Here is a 23,605-nt window from a genome sequence, read left to right as displayed (position 1 = left end):
ATTTGGATAATAGGTTTATCGAATTAAGCATTTTTTTGTGCAGGAAGAAACACTTTGCATGCTGAGTCTTGTATAGACGAGCAAAATTGTGGAAAGGATAAATCTGCGTTCTGCAAGATAATTATTAGCAGAAATCTTTACTGTGTGTAAAAGTTAAATCTGTCTCCCCAATGCGATCTTGGAGTTTCTCTTGAAGAGCATCTGACGTATTTATGTGGCATTCATGGTATCCACTTAATCCCACAGCTGATATCCAAAACTATTTATTTATTTATTTTTGGTCTTTGAATTCGCGACACCCCACTGTGGCTTGTCTCCTGTTTCCTAGAGCGCAAAGCCAGCTCGGGAGGGGGAGGTTACCCCCCCACAGGGACCGAGGGAGATGTCTGACACCCCCAAAAAGCCACTTTGCGCCCCAGGGAGTGTTCAGGCGCTGTGCTTTGCACTTTGTCTGGAAATAATCTCCTCCACACTCTCCCAGCTCCCTAGAGAAGCCCCTTTACTGCGGGGAGTTGGTGCTCTTTTGAAACTTCTCACTCACTCCACAGCCGTTTTCTTTCATGTGTCCTTTCAAGTACAAGAAAAGAGAGAGCAGGATTTTCACCTTCAAGGCCAAAAGATCATTATTACGCGACAAAGGAATGCGATCTTTTACAATTTGTCGGTCAAAAACCGAACACAGTTTGACCCAATGCCAGACATTACAAGCCATCTGTCCACGAAGAGAGCAGTGTACATTCTTTCACACAGGAAAGTTAAGAAAAAGTTGTTGAAAATAAAAAAACAACAACAACAAGGGTCGGCTTCTGACAGGCATTAAGTAAAATCACATCAACTGTCCACCATTTTGTCACATCAGAGCCCAAGAATCCCTCAGCTGAAAAGATGTTGTAATTATCAGAGATACAGGAAGTACACACTCTCTCAGCATACACTGGGGGGCTGGGCCGTGAGGGGAGAAAGGGCACGTCAGCTTTGAAAAAATCTAATTTTTTAATCAAATCAAAGGGCCGCATCCGGCACTCATGGCAAAGGGGGCAGTTGTCTGGGCCCCCAGAGGCATGTGTGTGTCTGTGTGTGTGTGTGTGTGTGTGTGTGTGTGTGCGCATAGGTGAACTCACACTCATGATATTCTGGCTGTTTGCAAGATATGGAGTGCAGGATTTCATAGGGGACAACCGTGGATCTCAATTCAGCATCTCAGGGGAATATGGGCAAGCATACAACCAGCAAGCATCTGCATCTACGACAGCCTCAGCCACAGCCACAACCACAGCAACTGCCACTGCCACAACCACAGCAACTGCCACAACCACAATCACAGCCACAACCACAGCAACTGCCACTGCCACCACCCCACACCTTGGGCAGTGCAGGCAGATGTGCTGTACAGGACAGCCATACAGTGAACTGTATTTTGAGAAAGCCTTTGTATCATGCTTTATATTCATAGATTTTGATTGATTGATTAATTAATTGAGTGGGGCAGCCTGTAGCCTAGTTTCTAAGTTCCATGACTGGAGCCCGGAGGGTTTGTGGCTCAAGCCCCGGTGATCAGCACAGCTGTTGGGCCCTTCAGCAAGGCCCATACTCCACATTGCTCCTGGGGGGATTGTCCCCTGCTTAGTCTAATCAACTGTAAGTCACTTTGGATAAATGCATTGGCTAAATAACCGTAACAACAACAAAGTGATTGGTCTGTTGTGATTGTGTGTGTGTTGAGGGAGGGTGGGCTGACTGAAAGTCGGTCCCAGGTGAACACAGCTCCTGTGAAACACCTGTTGCACAACCCGATGAGCAGTGGGCTAACCACATAATGCACAACGACAGAGAACCACCTCTGCAACTATAATCCTCTCAACTCATTATTTCAACACAATTATCAATACAACTCATTAAGTGGCATATTTATGTGCCATTCCAGAAATTATATCGGATAATTTCAATTAGAACAACGAGACGCTAATTAACTTCAGTTAATTTGGTTTCATTTTGCTAATTTGCTTTAGTTTATGTTTTTCTTCTTCTTAATCTGACTGGAATGATTTCAAATATCAAATAATATGCAAATGAGCCAAGCGATTAATCTGCTGAGAGGTGCAGAGGAATTTAAACGCAGCTTCCGGGCAATTATCTAATAAAGGTACGCTCTCGCGCTTGGCCTGTTTTGGAGCTGTTGAGGAATTGCGTCATAATTGTATCCATTCCAAGGGAGCGCGCCTCGTGTCCGCGCTGCGCCCACGTGTTAAACTTCTGAGGAGAATGACTGATGGCAATCAGCCTACGGCGCAGGTGCCAAAAAACAGGCTACACAGTAGCGGTCGGATAGCAAATATAGAGAAAACGAGAGGGGTCTTTATAGTTGAGCCAATAGTTTGTCGTTCAACTTGCCCGAGTCGTTTGTTTACTCGGCCCACGTGAGCGCTGTCTGAAATCCTTGATTAAAAACTGTTATAGGATTTTATGCGATGAATCTATTTCAGTAAATTACCCTTAATTGCATAAGCAGACCCAGGTAAAACGCGAGCTATGTAAATGTACGTTCGCAAATCATTTAAATAAACACACGCCAGTGCACGGAGCTGATGAATGGGCAAATGCATATAGAGGACAAACAATATGCTATTTCTTTCTCTCAGAGCAGAGACGTTTCACAGTATTATTAGTATTATATCATTCATTTACAATCATCATAGACGTATGAGTAATGTCCATGTCCCTGTCCATGGATGGTGTCCGCACATTTGGCAGTGCACTTTTGTAAGGGTTTGATAATTCAGGTATCAAAAGTTGATAGGAGATTGCTTTACGTATTGGTAATCCATATGACGAATGGATGTCTCTGTGAACAGTGGACGATAGGTAACAATATTACACTTCAAATTCCCATTACAATTTGCTAATATTCTGCTCGTTTTAATGTCAACAAATCATTGGCCTCGTAGAAATACAGCAAGAAATGTATGTAAGACACTTTCTAAAAGTAACTTAAATTTGTGTAATAAAACTCCGACCAGGTCACCAGAACTGCATGTTCTTGTTGTTTTGGTTTAGTTACAGAAACGTCATATATAATATAGAATTGCAATTTAGTCTTCTTTATAAACAGGCTGAAGAAATCGTCCAAGAAATCAAAGCAATCGGATGTCGCAATTGATAAAAATTGGACTGCACACGGGTTGATTTCAGTAATTAGGTGGTTTATTATTTCAGTTCTGCGAAGCATAAATGACGTTAATTATGGTCATGTATGGAAACCCTCCATTCCCAATAAAATGATTACATTGTTGGAAATCATCACGCTGACTGTAGGATATATCTTAAGTGGAAATACAACGATGCGTTGCAGATGTGTAACACGAAATACACAAACCCAGCGTACTGCATGTCTCCATGCCTCAGTAACCTGTAAAATCTAAAGTCCAACCCGGTATTTGGGGTTACTTTTATAGATTTTATTCTGTGCTGAATTAGTTGATCACCGAAGCACGTGGATAGATCGTGGAAAGATCGGAGTCTGAAATGGATTACGTTATTAAAAGATGACTCTTTCGGTACATTTCAGCATTCCTTGAACGAGAAAAAATAAATAAACATACAGTCACATGGTCCAAGTTCATCTGCTTTACCGCACGAAGATGAACAAGCGTTTAACCGTTTATGGTCTGTAAAACTTGCATTTAATAATCTTCTTGAAAGCACTCTGGAAGTCTTTATTGAAGTAGGCGTATATTATTGGGTTCATAAGAGAGTTCGAGTAACCAAGCCAGTTTATTACAGCTCCCAGAGACTCTGGCATGTAACAGCTCTCACCACACAACGGCAAAACTAGTGCCACGATAAAGAAGGGCAGCCAACACAAGATAAACGTTCCCATGATTATTCCAAGTGTTTTGACTGTCTTGCGCTCCCTGGCCAGGGCCATTTTCCTCTTGGCGTCCGTGTTCTTCTCGTTCTTGTTCTCGAAGCACGGCGCTGACTGAGGAGTGTTGGGGAGGTGAAGGTGACTTCTGGAGTTGCTCTGAACTTCGATGATCTCCAGCGACTCGCCGTCCTCGCCGTGCTTCACCGCGCCGTTTACGCACGAGCTCGATTTGGGCTCCACGCTCCGCTTCCAGTTTTTGTTCGCCTCCCCGTTTGTCTTCTTGTGAAAGAAAGCCGGTGACACCGTCGGACATTTCTCGGACACTTTCTTCTTCTCGGTTTTCCGCACTGTCTTTCGAATTCGGAACCTGGCGGCTTTAAATATCCTCCCGTAAAGGACCAACATGAGAATCAGAGGGATGTAAAAAGCGCCGAAAGTCGAATAGATGGTGTAGCCGGGATCTTGGCTGATGGTGCAGGCGTCTGGGTTAGCCCTGTCCTCGGGTTTTCTCCACCCTAACATCGGCGGGATAGATATGGAGAACCCTATTAGCCAGGTGAGGCTAATTAAGACAGCGGCTCGTCTGGGAGTCCTTTTGTTCACGTAGTCAATGGGGTCGGTTATCGCCCAGAACCTGTCCAAAGCTATTGCGCACAAGTGAAGTATTGACGACGTGCAACACAGCACGTCCAAAGAAATGAAAATGTCACAAGTTACCTGTCCGAGGGTCCACTTGTTTAAGACTTGGTAAAGAGCCGCCATGGGCAATACGAGCACCGACACCATCAGGTCCGTGACGGCCAGTGACCCAATCAGGTAGTTCGCCACGTTCTGCAGCGACCTCTCCAGAGCGATAGCCGCGACCACACACGCATTCCCAAATACGGAACTGAGAATGAGCGCTCCGAGGAACAGAGAGGTGACAACCTGGTAACTTAGCGCCACGTCGGCTAACGCCGTTACGGTTTCATTCCTGCCGGGCCCGTCCGAATACGTAGTGTTGTTTGTATTTTCCATTTCGAGGGGGAAAAAGCCGAAACTCAGTCCCTCAGACCAACGTCGGTGTTCGGCACTGCTCCATCACGCTGTGGACGCATGGCGGTCTGAAGTCTAGGCAACACGGAGCTCCAGTGTACAAGTCCTGCGAAGCATTGACGTCTGGTGACGAAGCGAATTAATTTATACCAACAGTGGATGGTACGTCAGATGGCTTAGAGGTCGAAACAAGATTTTTACCGTTCTTTTCTCAATTTGACGTTCATTTGCAGCGAGCTAACAAGGGTGGAATAAGCGGCAGTAATTTTTTTCGTGTTCTTACAGTTCGTATTTTTTTTTGCAATGTAATCTAAACGGAGCAGAAAGTAATCTTTGCAAAATGGTATTCACTGTTTGACTAAATCTTTCCCATCCTCGTATTATGAATGCAGCCTTGCTGACTGGACAAACGTGTAATAGGATATATTTTAGTGCGTCCTAGACTAAAGCATTTTTCTTTTTTCCAGAAACAAAATTTGTAGCAACCGTTACGTTTCGATAAAACACGTGCTTGAAGAAACAAAGACATTCTCTTAAGTGGCATATTTATGAAAAGCCGATGCTCAAACTTGTTCAGCTAAAATAGCTTAACACTTTTTATTTTTATTTTCAAAACAGATCAAAACATTTCGGTTATACATTTAATGAAGCAAGACCTAAATGCAAATGCAAACTATCAAAATGCATGACCTCGGCAGAATGGTTTATTATGGCTCCCGTTATTACAGCACAATTAATTTATTACGATGATTATCGTGGATAAAATAAAAACATTGGCTTCCATAGAGTGAGAGCAGTCACCTGCTGCCAACTACTCTTCCTGTTTTCAGCATTTCAGCACCAAGGACAGCTCCACGCGCTCCAAGGAAGTCTGCTGCCATCTGGTGTGTGTTCGGGGCTCGAGGCTCTGGCGTAAATACTTAGAACCTGTGGCACGAGGAGACAGAATGGGACGACAATGAAGCCCAAACCGGTACACATAGCACATTATTTCTGCCGGCTTGTCCGCGACAGATCTGAAAAACCACTCGGCTCCTGATTAAATGGGAGCCGTATCAAATGCCGACACATTTCTGGCCACGCGAATTAGACCAAGCGTTGAGTCAAGGTTGCAGTTAATCCACTCCTAATGCATGAGTAAAATTATCAGACAATGATTCGTTGTCGGGATAAAGAGCAAAACAAATCGATTAAAGTTACGGTGATAAATGACTGCAAGCTAGCAGTGTATACATCAAAAGCAGAAATCACTTCAACGTTGAATGTCTTCCAACATTGGGAGCCAAGGGCAAACTAAAGCCAACAAATGACAGGTCACCAAAGCTCTTCCAAGAACAATAAAATGCACACGTATTTTAATATATGGTCCCACTGATACACCAGCGGAATTGTCATCAGCACATTCCCTGCAGACAATGCAGCGAGTTTAAGATATTGACACGGCAGATATTTTCATTAAAATAATGTAGCTACTGGGCAATGTTTTTTATTGTATTTTTTTTCTAGGGGGCGGGGGTAAACTAAACTAAAGTACATCTCATACCATATGTTGGCAGTGTTCTGTAACCCATCCACTCCCTCGTTCATCTCCATATAATCGACTGTGGGGATTGCTTAGCGACAACTTTTTACTGGTGACATAAAAAGCATGTAACCAACGGTCGTCCAGACTCGTGCGTCTCGCGACATTGCTTCTGCAACCGCGAGCGAGGAGCCGGGCAGCCGCGAGCCCATCAGCCGTGGAAGATCGACGTTGTCCACCAGTAGGGGAATGAAAAACTGCTTCGGGCTTAGATTTGCAGCCCAAAGGTGCGAAAATGTGAAAATGCCGCGTTAGCGAACATGAGCCGAAACACGATCACTCTCTTTCCTCTGGGGACAAATGCCATTTATATTGCATATGATGGCAGATCAGCCTTAGTTAAAAGTATATACATAATAAAAACATTGTTTGGCCAATACACCATCCTACATAATTAACTACTGCCACCATAAAGCTGTATTCAAACAAGATAGAGAAGTCAATTAAACGTGCTGACGGAAGGAGGATATGACATTTCATTTAAATAATATTAAATAAAACTGTCTTTGCTTTTTTCCTAAAGTGAATTTCCATTTAACCTGTTTCACATCATGTACCCCTAGTGTTTGTGTTCTTCAGTTTCTAATGGGCAAGGAGCCATTCATGAATTCATTTCTGACCAACACAATATGTTTGATATGTTTCCATTTCACCGCATTTGAGATGCCGACTCAAAAGCCTTGTCGAGAGATAGCAACATCAACAAATAACGAGTCACACGGTGTATAAAAAATCAAAGAAGCCATTTTAATTTCCTGTGGTTTGGTTGAGTGAATCACCCCGGTCCCGTGACATTCGCTCCAACAAATTGTTCCTACAGAAAAGCACAACAAAATATTTCAAATTATGTTAATGAACAATTTCCGTTTTGTTTGCGTTTTTTGGTACCTTATAAATCTGAGTTGGATTTGGCTGCATTTTAATATTAATCCTGAGAAAAAAAATGTTTTAAATACAGTATACGAATATGTCAGATTTCAGTACCATGTTTTCCAAAAACAATGAACGTGTTAAAGTATTTGTTTTTTTAAATATAGCTAACAGAATTTTTTTTTAGCTCTCTAAAGCAATAAACATTCATTGGTTGTGTAAATAAAACATTAATCACCCTGGTTAAAGAACCTAAATGTATCGCGCATTTCTTTTCCCCCCGTTTCTGCTGTGTTTGCATTCTACCACACTCAACGTGCCGTGTTGATTATCCTGCTTTGGGAATTAAAAACGAAAGCGCTGACCATGTCGGTTGGAGAAAAGTTGCTCTGGTTATTTCGCCTTATTTTTTTGACAATGAGTGCATTATGGTCGCTTTGGTTTCTATAGGCCCGCTGGACAATTGGGAAGCTGAGCTGCCAGTATTGTGGGGCTCGCGCAGGGGGGTTGGACTTTCACTTTGTCAGCACTGCAGTGCAAAAAATGTACCGGACTGCCCGGCACCGTTCACCTCCGAGCGAGGCTTATCGTAGCCATGAGCCGCGAGTGCTCCCACTGCACTGAACATCGAGCGGCGGGGACAGGTCTTCCTTCTCCGTAGCTGCGGCTTGGCGGATTCGCGGAGACGCTTCCACGCCGCTACCCACCAGGACTGAGGCTTTACAGAAATGGCAGCCAGAGGGGCTTGTTCCCCCAGGGATGAAACTTTCTCCCCCACAGGAGACGGTGCTGCTGCTGCTGCTGACACACCCGACGAAATCGCACGGATAACGGACGCCCTCTGTCTGGAAGCGAGAGCGCAGCTTGCGGACATTAAAGCCTCCGGTGAGGAAGCCCGTTCATCCACGCTGCGGTGGCCTCCTGGAACCACGGTCACCAGCGCTGGGGCACACAGGAAGGCCCGCAGCCTGGACTACAAGAGCGGGGACGTTGGGACCAGGGGCCCACGTCAGAGCCTCTCTGGGAGTCTGTCTGTCCTCCCCCAAACTCACACTCCCGAGTGGGCAAGCCTGCCTGTAACTCACCCATGTGCTGACTGCCAGAGGGCCTCTTCCAGTTATGCCACCAGGAGGGCCTCAGGCCTGACCCTGCCCACGCCACCCCCCCTTGGCTCCGAGCCGAGCCCCCCCGGGGCGTCACCGGGGGAACGGGGCGTCGGCCCGGCCCCCGCCCTGAGGAGGCGGGTCCTGTCGCACAGCAGCACGGAGCAGGGGGAGGAGGAGGAGGAGCGGGAGGAGGAGGCGCAGAGGGCCGGGGTGCTGCAGGTCAGCCCAGGCCTGGCCACCTCCTTGCTGACCCCCGCGGTGGAGCGCAGGCTGAGTAAGAGGGAGCGGAACCGCATGAAGATCCTGAGGAGGAGGCAGAGGAGGAGAGACCGCTGGATACAGAGCCAGCTGCAGGAGCACAGACAGGTGAGGACCACAGACAGGTGTGTGTAACAGACAGGTGAGACAGTAACAGACAGGTGAGGACCACAGACAGGTTTGTGTAACAGACAGGTGAGGACCACAGACAGGTTTGTGTAACAGACAGGTGAGGACCACAGACAGGTTTGTGTAACAGACAGGTGAGACAGTAACAGACAGGTGAGGACCACAGACAGGTGTGTGTAACAGACAGGTGAGGACCACAGACAGGTTTGTGTAACAGACAGGTGAGACAGTAACAGACAGGTGAGGACCACAGACAGGTTTGTGTAACAGACAGGTGAGACAGTAACAGACAGGTGAGGACCACAGACAGGTGTGTGTAACAGACAGGTGAGACAGTAACAGACAGGTGAGGACTACAGACAGGTCTGTGTAACAGACAGGTGAGACAGTAACAGACAGGTGAGGACTACAGACAGGTTTGTGTAACAGACAGGTGAGACAGTAACAGACAGGTGAGGACCACAGACAGGTGTGTGTAACAGACAGGTGAGACAGTAACACAAACAGATGGTTGAGAGAGTAACAGACAGGTAAGAACTACAGATAGGTGAGTGTAACTGGTGAGAGAGTAACAGACAGGTGAGTGTAACAGGTGAGAAAGTAACAGACAGGTTACAGTAACAGACAGGTGAGTTTAACAGACAAGGTGAGAGTAACAGGTGACTCTAACAGAGGTGACAGTAACAGAGGTATGTCAGGTAACAGACAGGTGAGAGTAATAGGTGAAATTGATGAGAGAACAATGGTAATCAACAGAATGCTGTGTGTTTGGACAATTCAGGGATTAATGAAAATGTGGAAAGTCTTTATGTAATACCCTCCATTGAACCTACCTATTCTTAGCATTGGCCGTGTGACTGTGCTTCATACACCAGGCTGAGAACCAACAAATCATGAAAGTGCCATCAGTGGGACTGGGCCCAGCACTTCCGGGAATTACAGTCAATGATTTATGGTGTGGCACTAGCATGATGGGAAATGTAGTTTGACAAAGGCTGAATCTGGTCAGAGTGACAGAGATGGAAACTAGATTTCAATTTCATTTAGCATTTCTCCCTGGTACAAGAGAAAGTTGGGCTAGAGTTTGGGCGCAATGAGTTAGAAACATCTTAAATAAATCAGTCTACCTGCTTCTCCAGGACCGGGGGCATTGTGGGATATGTATCTATTTTTAAGAACTTATCCTTAGAAGCCCTTCTGCTTCTGGGAGTTGAAGGGTTTTGGTATTGCAAAGTGAAAATTGATATACAAATGTAACCCTTTTCAGTAAGTTTGTATAGTTATGTTTTCAAACAGAATGTCACACAACACTTCATAATGGCTGTTTATCAGAGGGAATTGAAAAACCAGAAAAAAAACCTTCTTTTTTTTAGCAGCCACCAGATTTGCAGATAATTGCATGCCCAGCCTATTGCCTGCGATTGTTAATTGTTTGAGTACAGCGTAGGCCTTCTTCATCCATGCTGAAAGGTCTAATTTTCAGAAACTGGTGCTGTTGATGTTCTGCGGGGAGACATTATAGTACATCGTGTTTATGCGGAAAAACAAAAAGGTTCATTTTGATTAAGGGTTCCATTACAAAATTAAAAATTAAAGGGCGCTCGGTTCATTCACTAAAAGCATTTAAATTCCGAGACTTTTATCGGCATCGGGATGCCCGGGATGCAAGCTGTAATGCATCTGTGTACAGGCTCGCAATTCAAATACTCCGGAACATTTTCTTTTTCTGAAGTATTTAAAAATAAACATCAAGCTTCGATGAGCTGTGTGTGCGAACTGCAGGGGGCGTGACCTGTGCATATGCCTGAGTTTGATTGACATGTCAGAAGTGTTCGAATTCTGAACACCCGGCTGGATGTAATATTGAGGAAGTTGCTCAGAAAGCCAGATCGCATCTAATATTCTGGCTGGATGGTGTTCATCTTCCCGTCACATAAGTCATTGAAACTCCTACATAACTGAAAAGCAAGCTCCAGGATGAGACAAGAAGCAGTCAATAGCCAGAGAGTTAGTCGATAGGCATTCTCTCACTGGTACAGAGAGGGAATCTAAATATGTCTGGAGGAGAGTAGAGAGCAGTAAAACCGTGGCTGTGAAGATAAAGCAGACCTGCTTTAATTACTGGTGATCGATAACAAATGGGGTGTGGCGATAAAGAGTAAAACAGGATTACTTCATCTCCAAATGACCCCACCCCACACATAAATACGTGTGCTGTTCGAAATAGCCAATTTTGGATAACTGTTTTCATTCTCTCCTTCCACCACTGGGCCGCAATGATCGATGGATGTGCTTTTTACGGCGACGGTGCTACCAGCACAGTTTAACTGTTCCATACTAAAAACTGTAACTGCCTTTTGTTCAGTTGGCACGGTGTTCCGCAGTGAGACGTGTGGGATGAAGTTCAGCTCTTATTGTTCGCACTCCACAGCATCGGGTTATGGACGGCCTCTGGCAGCTGCCTCTCGTGTGGAACATGGCAGTTGAATGCAAGGGTCGATGTTGTGCATTGTTTTACAAAGGTTCATGACAGCGGGCCTTCTAGACCCTGGGCTTGTCAGTGACAGGCAGTGGTCGTACCCTACTTGGGATTTGTTCTACAGTTGGCACTGGAAAGGGGCTAAACCAAAACCGTGTAGTGAACCTCTGACGAAAGCCACATTTTTGTCCACCGCCCGGCATTTTCTTATATTCATAATATAATACATTTTTAATTTCCTCAAAGAAACGCTAATTAACATTTTCTACTTTGTGTCGAACAAAATGTCGTAATGGCATATGCAATGTGCTGTGATACTTTGTCGTTGTTAAAAACAAGCGTAATTCTTGCGTCTTTACATGGCAGTCCCCTGTAAATTATTTCTGGGCTGATCATTCTCGCCAGCTGAGGGCGCTCGATGCCCTTTCATGCTGGCGAAATACACACTAAGAATCGTATGAGAAGTGCGCAAAGGCACATTATCCTCAGACATCTGTGTTGTGGCGCAATATAGCCTATTTATATGATCACGTCTGTAAAGTCAGAGTATAATTCAATGGATTTAGAAGGACAACTTAAAACCTGTGTTCTCTGAGCAAGAATGCACGTTGTTAATATGCATGTTAATAGATGCGTTCTATTTCTGTAATGCTTTTCGTTGCAGAACATCAGACTGTAACGCATCAAAGCAAAACAGACATTTGTATTGTTCTTTTCGCTGTATTATCTCAAGTAACTGCAGTTTCAACAAAGGCGTCATTTCAATATTTAGTTGTTTTTTAATAGCTATTTTTTTACCTCTTCGGCGAGCGTCTAAGAAACGCGAGCGTCGACTCTCCTGTTGTTTGCAGGTTGATTACTGTCAAGTAGAAGGTTGTAAGCCCGCAGCGTGGATCTGCTGTTTGCAATCTTTGCGGTTGTGTGGGGGAGCGACTGAATAGGCTGCACAGAGAGGCCTGCCCGAAAAGAGACCACTTGGATATCAGAAACAATAGAGATCATCAGCGCGAGAGGACAAGCACTGTCCCATAGTAACACCGCGCGATCTGAGTCACGCCCGGACCGCATAAACACTGCGACGCAGTGCCATGTTTTCAGCCAACACAGAGTTCACCATCCGGCGAAGTCATGATAAACGCACAGTGTTGCTGTTCAGTGGACACAATTCAACAGCCTACCCACACACAGCCACATATGAATAGTCCTTTTATGGTGGCGGTTCCCCATTTCTGATTTATGAAAGCCAAAAACAAACGTTGAACAAAAAAGAATGTGCACAACAAATATACAGTGCAGAGTGTTAGTATTTGGACAGTGACGCTGTTTCTGTTGTTTTGGCTTTACTCCAGCCCATAAAATAATGAATATGGGGTTAATGTGCAGTTTCGATTTGAGAGTATTTACATCTATAATGGGTGATCCATCTTGGAATTACAGCCGTTTTTATACCTAACTCCAACCATTTTAGGGGAGCAAATTTAATTGGACATTTGGCTTCCCAGCTTGGCCAGCTGCATGTCTTTGAGCATTTGTTAATGTCCAGAAAAACGTTGTGAAATGCGAGTAAAGCAGGCAAAACATTGGGTGTGTCAAAATCAACTGTGTGATACATTGTTGGGAAGCAAGTATGCACTGGTGAGCTCATCAAAAGAAAACCACTGGTAGATCTCAGAAAGACTACAATAATCAGAAGACAATACCAAATCACAGGTAATCCTCAAGAACAGAACAGCCAGGTTAGAGTTTGCATAAAAAAAAGTACATTAAAGGGTTCTGGAATAAATCTTAAGAACAGATGCCACTAGAATGAACCTGTACCAAAGAGATGGAATGAGCAAAGTGTGGAGAAAGAAAGGAACCTTTTTTCCACCTCCACTTTTTATCTTCTCCGTCAATCAAGGCCTCAAAACACATTGGACCAGGCTTCACCTTGCAGCAGGAAAATCACCGCAAACAGGGCCGCTAATGCCACCATTTTAAGGGCTGAAAAGATTAATGTTCTTGACTAGAAGTCAATCATCCATTCAGAACCCAGTTGAACATCTGTTTCACTTGCAGAATACAACACTGAAGGTAAAACACCATGAGACAGGAAGTGGAAATGTCTGCAGTGGCCTACAGGCCTGACAGAGCTCCACCAGGGAAGATACCCAGCGTCTGGGGCTGTGTATGGGTCCTAGACTTCCAGCAGTCATCAAATACAAAGGATCTGCATCCAAGTATTACATATGATGACTTTATTTCATATAATGTTAATTTGTCCCTAAAACGGGGGAACAATGCATAATAATGGCCATAATTCCTAAATCGATCACCCAGTATAAATACCCTCAAATTGAAGCTGACAGTCAGCACCTAACCTCATAGTCATTCATTCAGAGAATGGCCAAATGCTTGAGAAATGACAAACACTTCAAGGGCTGGGCGCTCATTCTGCTGAATACTTATCATTTTTCAGTGGTAGTGATGCAGGTTTTCTTCTGTCTAAAACATGTGAAAAAGAGCACACTGTGCGGGAAGCAGTGCTGGACACACTACACAACACTCACACATTACCGACGGCCTCTGTGGGAGTCTGTCTCAGTGCGTTACACGGGAGAAATCCGGAGAGCACTGGGCTCTTGTTCCACCCGTGCCCGTCTTCTGGGGGTTACTGTGCGTGACAACCACGAAACGCCACGCAATCATCTGTCACGCAAAACCAAAGCTTGATAGTACTGTGTGTGTGAGTCTGTGTGTGTACGTGTGTGTGAGTATGTGTGTGTGTGCGTGCGTGTGTGAGTGTGAGGGCGAGTGTGTGTGTCTGCGTGTGTGTGTGTGCGTCTGCGTGTGTGTGCGTGCGTGTGTGTACGTATGTGTGTGCGTGCGTATGTGAGTGTGTGTGCATGCATGTGTGTGTGTCTGCGTGTGTGTGCGTGTCTGTGTGCGTATGTGCATGTGTGTGCATGCGTGTGTATGTGTGTGCGTTTGTGTGTGCATGTGTGTACGTGTGCATGTGTGTGTGCACACGTGCGTGTGTGTGTGCGTGCGAGCATGTGTGCATGCATGCGTGCATGCGTGTGTGTGTGTGTGCATGTGTGTGTGTGTGAGAAAGAGGGAAAGGTAGAGGAGTGTGACACAAAGCAAGACAGCATTTCCCCAAAGTGCCTTGCATGAACATAAACTAAAAAGTTGTTTTGATGAGAAAAGTCCATTAAGATCACAATGGCTTGCCATTCCCCTACCTCTAAAATAACAACAATAAATAATTGAATAAATAATAATGTTACATTATTTATGCCTATATGGAAGTGTGTGTCCCACTTTTTTGAGAGGGTGTGTGCAGGGGTTATTTATTTTGTCCTTTTTAAACTTTAGAAATTTCAGGGAAGTTTCTGTTACTCTCAAGTTCAAATATGCTGTATTTGCATTACAGTTGCTAAAGTTGCTAAAACATAAAAATGCACAGAAGACAAGAATAGCGCTTTCATTCCAGAGTGTGTTCTGACTGGGAAAGAGACTGAATGTTTTCTAAGGGCAAACTCAGACAATTATATTGAGGGGTGACACCAGGCGATGTTGACAGAGATGTGGTGTACACACTGAACAGTAACAGTTTATTACTTTAGCCGAATGTGCTATAGTAGCTTGTGGGAAAGTTATTGCCTGGGGACAGTTGTGATTCGTCACATGGAAGCAGAGCTGAATCTCTCCGTGTCAAGGCAAAACTGCTGCAGGCACAGCCACAATCTGACCCGGGCCCTGTTTCACGAAGCAGGATTACGGAGTTAGCTGGATAACTGCACAAAACCCGGACCCTGCCGAAATCTGGAACATGGAACATAGATGTTCCAGGTTCTTCTTTGTACATTTATCCAGCTAACTCAGTAATCCTGCTTTGTGGGGTTTACCCAGTGCAGTTATGCAGCTAACTAAGTGATCCTGCTTTGTGGAGCAGGGCCCAGGTCCTCAGAGGAAAGGTGAATCTTCTTGTATGTCGGCACTCTTGGACTCGAACAGAGTTTATATGAGTTTAGTCAGGATTAAAGGCAACCAAGCGACAGGGAACGTTTTGCTGTGTATTGACACATTATTATTAGATCATTTTCTAACATCTTTTATGAAAGACAATGTTACACAAATGTTGCGAGAGGATTACAAATGAGGCAGCTGGAAAAGGCAGGTTTGGTGCTGTTATTGTGTGTTTGCATTATTTTGCGTTGTGTATGACTGCATGCTCATGGTTAGGTGGGAGTGTTGCTGTGCGTCAGGTGGGAGTGACTTTGTTTTGTTTGGCAGAGTTCACGGTGGTGTTGTTTTGCCGTTAGGTAACGGCACAGGCGATAATTAGATGTTTGTTTGGTGTTAATGCGACTCTCAGATGCCACACGCAGGTTCCCCAGAGCTCCCCCTTGGTGCCGGAAACATAATTACACCTGAGGCCTCCCAGGCCACGCCCACAGCACCTCCTCAGCCTGCCAGGTGCAGTGCGCACTGTCTCCCCCAGGGGGCGCTGGAGAGGGACGTCCCCAGGAGGACAGGGAAGTAGCTTGTTCCGGCAGCTTCTGATTGTTTTCTGTAAGAAAGTTGAGACGTGTGGATCCCAAACCGCTGCGCCTTTAGATTGTGATTCTCCATTAGAAATACATTTAAAATGAGCTTTGGTCTGCTGCGGGTAGCACTGGAAATGTCTGTGAATCGCAGAGATTCACAGTAATTCAATTAGCATGTCTGTAAAGCTTTTTCTTTCTTTTTTTTTTTTTGCAACTCATCAGTCTTGCCACATATGGCTGCTAACACGATTGAAAAAAAATCTATTTTATGCGAAATTATTCGATTTGATGTCATTTCATAAAGGACAGAAATGTCAGCCTAGATCAGTGGTTCTTAACCTGGATTCGAACCCCAGGGGGTTCGATAAAAGCATAGGTATATATTTTATTTTCCAATTACGAAGGGTTCAGTGAATGCACTGATGAAGCTTGCAGGGTTCAGTACCTCCAATAAGGGTAAGAACCACTGGCCTAGATAAACAAAGAGAAAAATCACATGTAAGAATGAAAAAGAAACAATTTGAAAAAATTGAGAAATATACTGACTGATGATTTTTAAAAAACGCATTAGGCCAATACTGTGAATACAAAATGGTTGCCTACTAAGTTTGACTTTTCAAAAAAAACATTATGGGCCCAGAGATTACAACTATTTGGCCGGCTTCAGTTTAATTTACAACGTCCGAATATACAGCTGCTGCCCGCTGTGGCTAATTGGACGTGAGGAAGGATGGATTGCGGAAGCCGTGGAGGGGCTGAGCCCCGTCCCTCTGCTCCCGGGCTGAGCTCAGGTAGTGTTTTCTGGGGAGACGGGGGACAGCAGGGCGGATGGGCTTCCTGCTCTCGGGGGATTTGAGCACATTCTCACATCGGGCTCTGAGCGGCGGCTATTCTCAGCCGCGCTTCTCCTGGCACCGGATAATGTGCCACGGTCCTTGGTGCCTGATTCATGTTGGGTCACATCAAAATTATTTTTGCATAATTTATTACATAATTTGTTTTTTTTTAAATATTTTTTCTGGTCACCCATAAAAAAAAGCAGATAGATAGACTGAAAGTCTGTGGTCAAGTTGGAAAGCTATCTGATAAGCTATGTGCCAGAAAAATGTAAGTTTAAACCTACAGAAAAAGGAATTTCAGAAATGCAGGACTGTGTGATGTAAGGATGAGTTCAGTTTTTCAAAGTGATTAATGAATCAACCATGGATGTAGATTCCAGGGTGGATGGGGGGACCCATTCGTGTTGGGAGATAATCACCCCCACCCCATTAATAAATATTCTCATGTTTTAGGATGGTGCTGTTAGTGTCCCTCCCCTAAAGAACATGTCCAACCAATAATCAAGTAATTTTTAACTCTTTGAAGCATAGGTGTTTTGGAATGTTGTTCTCAATTACCAGCAGTGATTGTTCCATCAGCATTAGAATGTTCAGTTAAGAACCTTCTGGCATTAGAATCTTAAGTTATGAACCTCCTGGCATTAGAATGTTCAGTTGAGAACCTTCTGGCATTAGAATCTTAAGTTATGAACCTCCTGGCATTAGAATGTTCAGTTGAGAACCTTCTGGCATTAGAATGTTCAGTTAAGAACATTCTGGCATTATAATGTTCAGTTAAGAACATTCTGGCATTAGAATGTTCAGTTAAGAACCTTCTGGCATTATAATCTTCAGTTATGAACCTTCTGGCATTAGAATGTTCAGTTAAGAACCTTCTGGCATTAGAATCTTCAGTTATGAACCTTCTGGCATTAGAATCTTCAGTTGAGAACCTTCTGGCATTAGAATCTTCAGTTAAGAACCTTCTGGCATTATAAAGTTCAGTTAACAACCTTCTGGCATTAGAATGTTCAGTTGAGAACCTTCTGGCATTAGAATGTTCAGTTGAGAACCTTCTGGCATTAGAATGCTCAGTTGAGAACCTTCTGGCATTAGAATGTTGAGTTAAGAACCTTCTGGCATTAGAATGTTCAGTTGAGAACCTTCTGGCATTAGAATGTTCAGTTGAGAACCTTCTAATGAAATATTTGTGATGTTACGGGGTGAATCGGTGGCATTGGCCGGTAACACACGTGTGTTTTTGCGTGTGTGTTTGCGTGTGCGTCTCCCTCAGAGTTCGACGGGGAACGTGACGACGAGCAGCAGTGAGGACGAGGACCTGCCGGCGGGAGACAGGGACGGCTTCATCTGCGCCGTGTGCCTGGACGTCTACTTCAGCCCCTACATGTGTCACCCCTGCAACCACGTCTTCTGTGAGCCCTGCCTGCGCACCCTGGCCAAGAACAGCCCCGCCAACACGCCCTGCCCCCTCTGCCGCACCCTCATCACTCACGTCTTCTTCCAGAAAGGTGCGCCCCGCCGGAACCAGGCCGTCTATTATTTATGCCTTATGCAAGAGTTTTACCCACAGTTTTATAAGTACAAAAACAAAACAATAGATACAGTAACTCAGTTTGTATGATGCTGTTTTAAGAAAAGAACACGGCGCTTCTGAAGTGTTTCTCGGTTTGGTTTTTAGAATTTAGAAGTGACTTATCGTGAGATAACGGCACTCCTTGGAATGTCTCTCAGCCAATCACAATGCGAGGTTAGAACAAGCTGTTGTATAATATTTATCTAAATATAATATCTAATAACTATATATTATTATTACTGCAAAAGTAATAATATACATATACCATCAGAACAAAATGTGCACAGGTTTTACCAAAATGAGTACAATGGCTTCTCACTAGGGCAGTATGCTCAAAGATACAGCCATTGTACCCTTTACCTTTTTAGATTAGTATTCTAAGGTACAAATATGACCCACTGAGGGATATTTAACAGGAACGGGGCCTTCAAGAACAAAAACAAACCCCACACCATACCCATTTTTATGACAGTGTAGGAGACAGACAGTGAGAACAAGAAGTTGTGCATACAGGCTGTACTGGCCACACAAGGCCCAACACCGCGTTGAGTGACTTTACACTGGTGTGAAGTGTAAATATGTTCTTCTTCCGTATCGTGGTTCTGATCTCAAAATCAGGCGCTGTGTGGCTAAAAATGCTAATTTTCCCTGAAGTCAGGGCCGAGAGGGATCGAAACATTCCAGTCCTCCAAAGATTCTTCCAGGCTTCCACACGGATACCTTGTAGGTCACCGTAAAAATGAGAATATTACACTTTGTAGACCTACTTTCTCCCATATTTATAGAAGAGTATTCTCAGTGGAAGGCTTTAAAATAGAAGCATGCGTGAATGAATGGTATTACATTACATTGGGCGACATGGCTCAGGCAGTAAGAGCAGTCGTCTGGCAGTCGGAGGGTTGCTGGTTCGATCCCCGCCCGGGCTGTGTTGAGGTGTCCCTGAGCAAGACACCTAACCCCTAAATGATCCTGACGAGCTGGTTGGCGCCTTGCATGGCAGCCAATCGCCGTCGGTGTGTAAGTGTGCGTATGAATGGGTGAATGAGAAGCATCAATTGTACAGCGTTATATAAATGCCAACCATTTACCATCTACATTTCAAGCCAATCAGAGACATCAGAATGTTGAGTTTTTTCCACCTCAATGTCCTCACATGAGAACCCTTAACATAGAGTATGGTTCTACACTACGCAAAAAGAGCCCATCTGCAGCAGTGACACTTCCAGTGTTTTTGCTTTTGTGCATGGAAGGGTCCTAAGCCTAACACTGAAACACAGGTCACACTCTCCTAACTCTTGACTTACACGACATCAGAACAAAACCACTGAGCTCCATATGATGTGGATCTGCTCAGTGAATGGAATGGGCCATCCCGTTGATTTCAAGATCAGTTAATCTGCGATGTAGAGCCTACCTAGTGGAACATGGTCCCGGTGTTTGCGTAGTATTAGCCCCTCTACCGCCCACATATCACACCCATGTCATTTTAAACAGTAATTCCAGGCGGTTGGGTCTGCCTTGTGCTCCACCGTAGACTGAGTAAGTTATGGATATATCTGTTTCTATTGAGGATTCTGTCTTTGTGAGAAAGCATAACATTGAATGTATCAGAATGCTATTAGCCATGTCTGGGGCATTTGCACTTAACTAATCAGGTGAACGCAGTCATGTTTATCTAACATTTTAAGTCACTTGGGATGAGAGCATCTAAATGAACATTCATGTAATGTAACTACATGTCTGCACATACAGTAACAGTAACTGCAATGCTGTAGGCCTACAGCACACTCTCAGAAAAAGGGTTCTTCGGCTTGACTCCACAGAAGAACCCTTTTTAGTTCTTTATGGAACCCTCGATCATAGGTGTGTAGTGTGAAAGCCCCAGACAAAGAACCCCTTTTCCCAGAAAAAGAACCCTTGAACTAGATAGGGTTCTATGGAATAACTGGGCTCCTTTTGGAACCTTCTTTGCTGAGAGTGCTCATACCATACATACAGTGCAGTAACAGGACCCTGTCAGAGGAGCTGCCAGTCTGTAGACCCCACAGATACTTCGGTCCTGCGTCGTGCTGTAGGCGGTTTAGATGTTGTAGTTCCCTTTCTGAAAACGTTTGGCACGGTTCCTTGTCTCGATCCCTCAGTGGGCGGAGCCTGTCCCCGGGCGGGATAGTTTAACGGACCCTTCAAACACAACCTCATACCCCACTAAGAGCGCTTGAGAATGATTGGATGCTCAAGGACTGCCTCTGATTATCATCCGCAAGGTCAACAGGAGGTGTTTATGAAACATCTAGCAGAGGCTGAGCTTGACAGCCAGTTACTGGGGGGAACTGCTTATGTAAGGAGATATTCACACAGCGTGTTCCACTAATGATTTCTCTCCTCTCTGGGAAAGTTTCTCAATTTAATGCATTAATTCTGGCGAGAGGCATTTTTAGAGAATGTTCTAAAGATCTATGGTTCATTTCCACATGAAAGTACAGCTTGGTATTGTACAATGTCCAGTATGTGTTTATGGTAAGGATGGTGATGACGTTGTTGATGCAGACGATGACAGTGGTGATAAGTTTGATGATGGTGTTGATGCACATATCATTGATGATTATTTTACTGATAATGTCAATGGTAATGATGACAGTGTGGATTACAGTAATGTTGATGATGAAGATGGTAATGATGACGGCATTGATTCTGAAGATGATGATGGCGATTATGTCGATTTTGATGATGGTATTGACGATGATGGTGTGGATATTGGGCTTAGGCATGGTGGAAATTAAGGAGTCTCCTCTCTCTCTGCGGGTGCTTCTCATGTCCGATCTCTGTGGTATCCCTTTGCTTCAGAACTCAATCACACCACCCGGACCTTCTTTCCCAAGGAGTACCTCTCCAGGAAGCAGAACTTCCAGAGAGCCAGCTGCTCAAAATGGCCTCTCCCCAGCTGCAGAAAACTCTTCCGTATATTTGGGGGTATGTATTTCTTTAACCACCAAACTATGTAAAATTAGACTAAATAAGGTTTTGCTAAATAATTAAAATAGTTAGTATTCCATACTATTCCTTTTCCAAGTTCAAGATGAAGACTCATTTCAGGTCAAAACTTTCATTTATAATATTCAGAGTGTAAAATGCATGCAGGTTTGTTTTTGTAAATATTGCCTTTGTTATTTTGTTTACTGAGCATCTTACAATTAAGATGTGTGCATGAAAGTACAAAAGAAGTCATGCCTAATTAATTAACAGACAGCTTCTCGCAATACATAATGGGTGCCTTAAAATGAAGTGTGACCCTGTTATGCATATTATGTAACCCACTTGCACCAGCAAAGTGAAGTGCCAAAGAGAGTCAGGAATGGATCTGTACATAAAATGGAGACTTAGTAAAACCGTCGATCCAGTCATAACCCTAAGTGGGTAGATTGATTACCGTGAGTACACAGGTTGGGTGTTTGTTTTGTCTTTCATTGACCTTACGAGGATGCACCCTGAGTAAAACGTGGTCCCATTTCTTTTGTTTTCAATTGATACCGAGAATTAATTCCAAATACTGTTTATTTGGCTCCTTTGAACGATACCTCGTTTTGTTTTCATGCGCCCTCCCCCACCCCCCTTGTGTTGCATTCCCCCACCAGTCCATTTCCTACTTCATTTTGTTCCTCTTGTGAAAGATCTGTTTCAGAGCATAGATAGTGCCCCCAGTGTGGTATCAGGTCAAGGTACTGTCATGAAATGAGGGGATTTATCTCAAAGCATGGGACCCCTTAGGGTAGGTGGGTGAAGATTTTTAAAAAGATGTTAAAAACATCCATAGCAGAAGCTGTATTGATTTGAATCGAGCAGCCTGAAAACCCAGGCTCCTCCTTGCGGTGGGTGAAGACAGCAGACTATGTACTCTATCCAGGCTGTGAATTTCTCTGTATGTCTTGCCATGAAATTATGGAATTTGTCTCAAAACACTAAGCACTAAGGCTGGAGAGGGAAGGTAAAAAAAAAAAAAGATGTTAAGAACACCCGTAGCAGAAGCCGAAACAGAAGCTGAATTGCACCTCGTCCGACCTGTTCTGTTGTTTGTTCTATGACCTTGATACGCACTCTTTTGGATAAAAGCGTCCGCTGTCTCTGACCCTCTAACCCCTCCGCCCCCGAAAACAGGGTTCCGACGGCAGGCCAGCCCCATCACCCGGCGGCAGTTCCCTCACGGCGGGTATCGCCTGGATGCCCTGGACCTGGAGGACGACTCGCGCGGCTGGCGCTTCGACATGGACATGGTCATCATCTACATCTACTCCGTCAACTGGGTCATCGGGTTCATCCTCTTCTGCTTCCTCTGCTACCTCTTCTTCCCCTCCTTCTGAGCTGGGGTCCTGCCATCCTGTTCCGGAGCTTTCCGCCCCCCAGGCTGTTTTCTGCTTAATTGAACACTAAAGCGTGTTAGTAAATATGTTATTAAGGAACAGGGGGAATTCCTTGGTTGCCAGACTGATATATTCTACCCAAACTTTGAATATGCTGTGATCCAAAGTCATATAGACCACCTGGTTAACCAAGGAATTCCCCTGTTCCTTAATGACATATTTACTAACACATATTAATGTTCAATTAATATGTGTTCGTAAATATGTTTTTAAGGAACATGGGGTATATATTCTACACATCTTTGAATATGCTGTATGAATCTGGCAACCCATTCTCTTCCTTCCAAGCAGAGTTACTAATGTTTATTAATGTATCTTAGCATTAATATTTTTTTTAAGTGTTAATGCTTCATTAAAGAGTAATTGGATTCGCTGTTTCAGCCTGGCCCTGCCGTTGACACAATTTTGATAAAATGTGTTCTGGGGTGGGTAGAGTGATGTGTCCATCTCATTTGCATAAAGTATTCTCTAACCAATCAGGTGCTGGTCGTGTTCCATTTTGTATTGATCCGTAATTCTGACTTAGAAATGGGCCGTTAAATTAAACACAAAAATTTGTGGGTGTCGAGTTCAAGTTTTTCCAACTGGATATCTGATTGACATCTATATATGACATCACTGTACCCTGTGATGTCACGATTCGGGCGGGGCCAAGGTGCACGGCAGATCACATTTTTCAAAAGTTATATGCAGCAGAACATACTTTTCGGACAGTTTTTTAAGGCGAAATGATATATTTGTTGGAATGTTGGAATTCATAATAATAAAATTATAAAATTTTCCACTTTTACGTTGGCAAACAAACACATTTACAGTTAAATAAGTTTGATCTAGGGTGTAATTACCCTTGAAGCATTTATACATTTGCTGATTCTCAAATATGCAGACTCAAAGCCCCCATGTGGAATGACCAATGAAATTA

General features: G+C 44.1%; 2 protein-coding genes across 4 annotated transcripts; one reads left to right on the top strand and one right to left on the bottom strand.

Moving 5' to 3' along the window:
• Positions 1 to 3,204: 3,204 nt before the first annotated feature.
• htr1aa (5-hydroxytryptamine (serotonin) receptor 1A a) lies at positions 3,205 to 12,412 on the bottom strand. Of its 3 annotated transcripts, XM_061260903.1 has the most exons (5): positions 12,123 to 12,412; positions 9,679 to 9,721; positions 8,438 to 8,761; positions 5,702 to 5,827; positions 3,205 to 5,023 (listed from the first exon to the last, which is right to left on the bottom strand). In XM_061260903.1, exon 5 carries the CDS (start codon positions 4,880 to 4,882, stop codon positions 3,659 to 3,661), a length of 1,224 nt encoding a protein of 407 aa, XP_061116887.1. In that variant the 5' UTR covers positions 4,883 to 5,023; positions 5,702 to 5,827; positions 8,438 to 8,761; positions 9,679 to 9,721; positions 12,123 to 12,412; the 3' UTR covers positions 3,205 to 3,658. The 3 variants fall into 3 exon arrangements, with proteins under 3 accessions (XP_061116887.1, XP_061116888.1, XP_061116889.1); XM_061260904.1 differs by lacking the exon at positions 9,679 to 9,721; XM_061260905.1 differs by lacking the exons at positions 8,438 to 8,761; positions 9,679 to 9,721; positions 12,123 to 12,412 and adding an exon at positions 7,924 to 8,169.
• Positions 5,859 to 22,623, top strand: rnf180a (ring finger protein 180a). The gene is made up of 6 exons (XM_061260584.1): positions 5,859 to 5,873; positions 7,803 to 7,941; positions 8,133 to 8,824; positions 17,969 to 18,203; positions 21,113 to 21,238; positions 22,421 to 22,623. Exons 1-6 carry the CDS (start codon positions 5,859 to 5,861, stop codon positions 22,621 to 22,623), a joined length of 1,410 nt encoding a protein of 469 aa, XP_061116568.1.
• Positions 22,624 to 23,605: the final 982 nt, after the last annotated feature.

This window comes from Conger conger, chromosome 11 (assembly GCF_963514075.1).
Source record: "Conger conger chromosome 11, fConCon1.1, whole genome shotgun sequence".
Lineage (NCBI taxonomy): Eukaryota > Metazoa > Chordata > Actinopteri > Anguilliformes > Congridae > Conger > Conger conger.
This window is presented reverse-complemented; position numbering and strand designations above follow the sequence as displayed.

What these genes read in the sequence shown, in the direction of transcription:
- rnf180a (XM_061260584.1), top strand. An exon ending in AGCTGCAGGAGCACAGACAG is followed by an intron (nt 8,825 to 17,968) that starts GTGAGGACCACA and finishes CGTCTCCCTCAG; the next exon opens with AGTTCGACGGGGAACGTGAC. An exon ending in TCACGTCTTCTTCCAGAAAG is followed by an intron (nt 18,204 to 21,112) that starts GTGCGCCCCGCC and finishes CCTTTGCTTCAG; the next exon opens with AACTCAATCACACCACCCGG.
- htr1aa (XM_061260903.1), bottom strand. Translation starts at nt 4,882, where the DNA reads ATGGAAAATACAAACAACACTACGTATTCGGACGGGCCCGGCAGGAAT.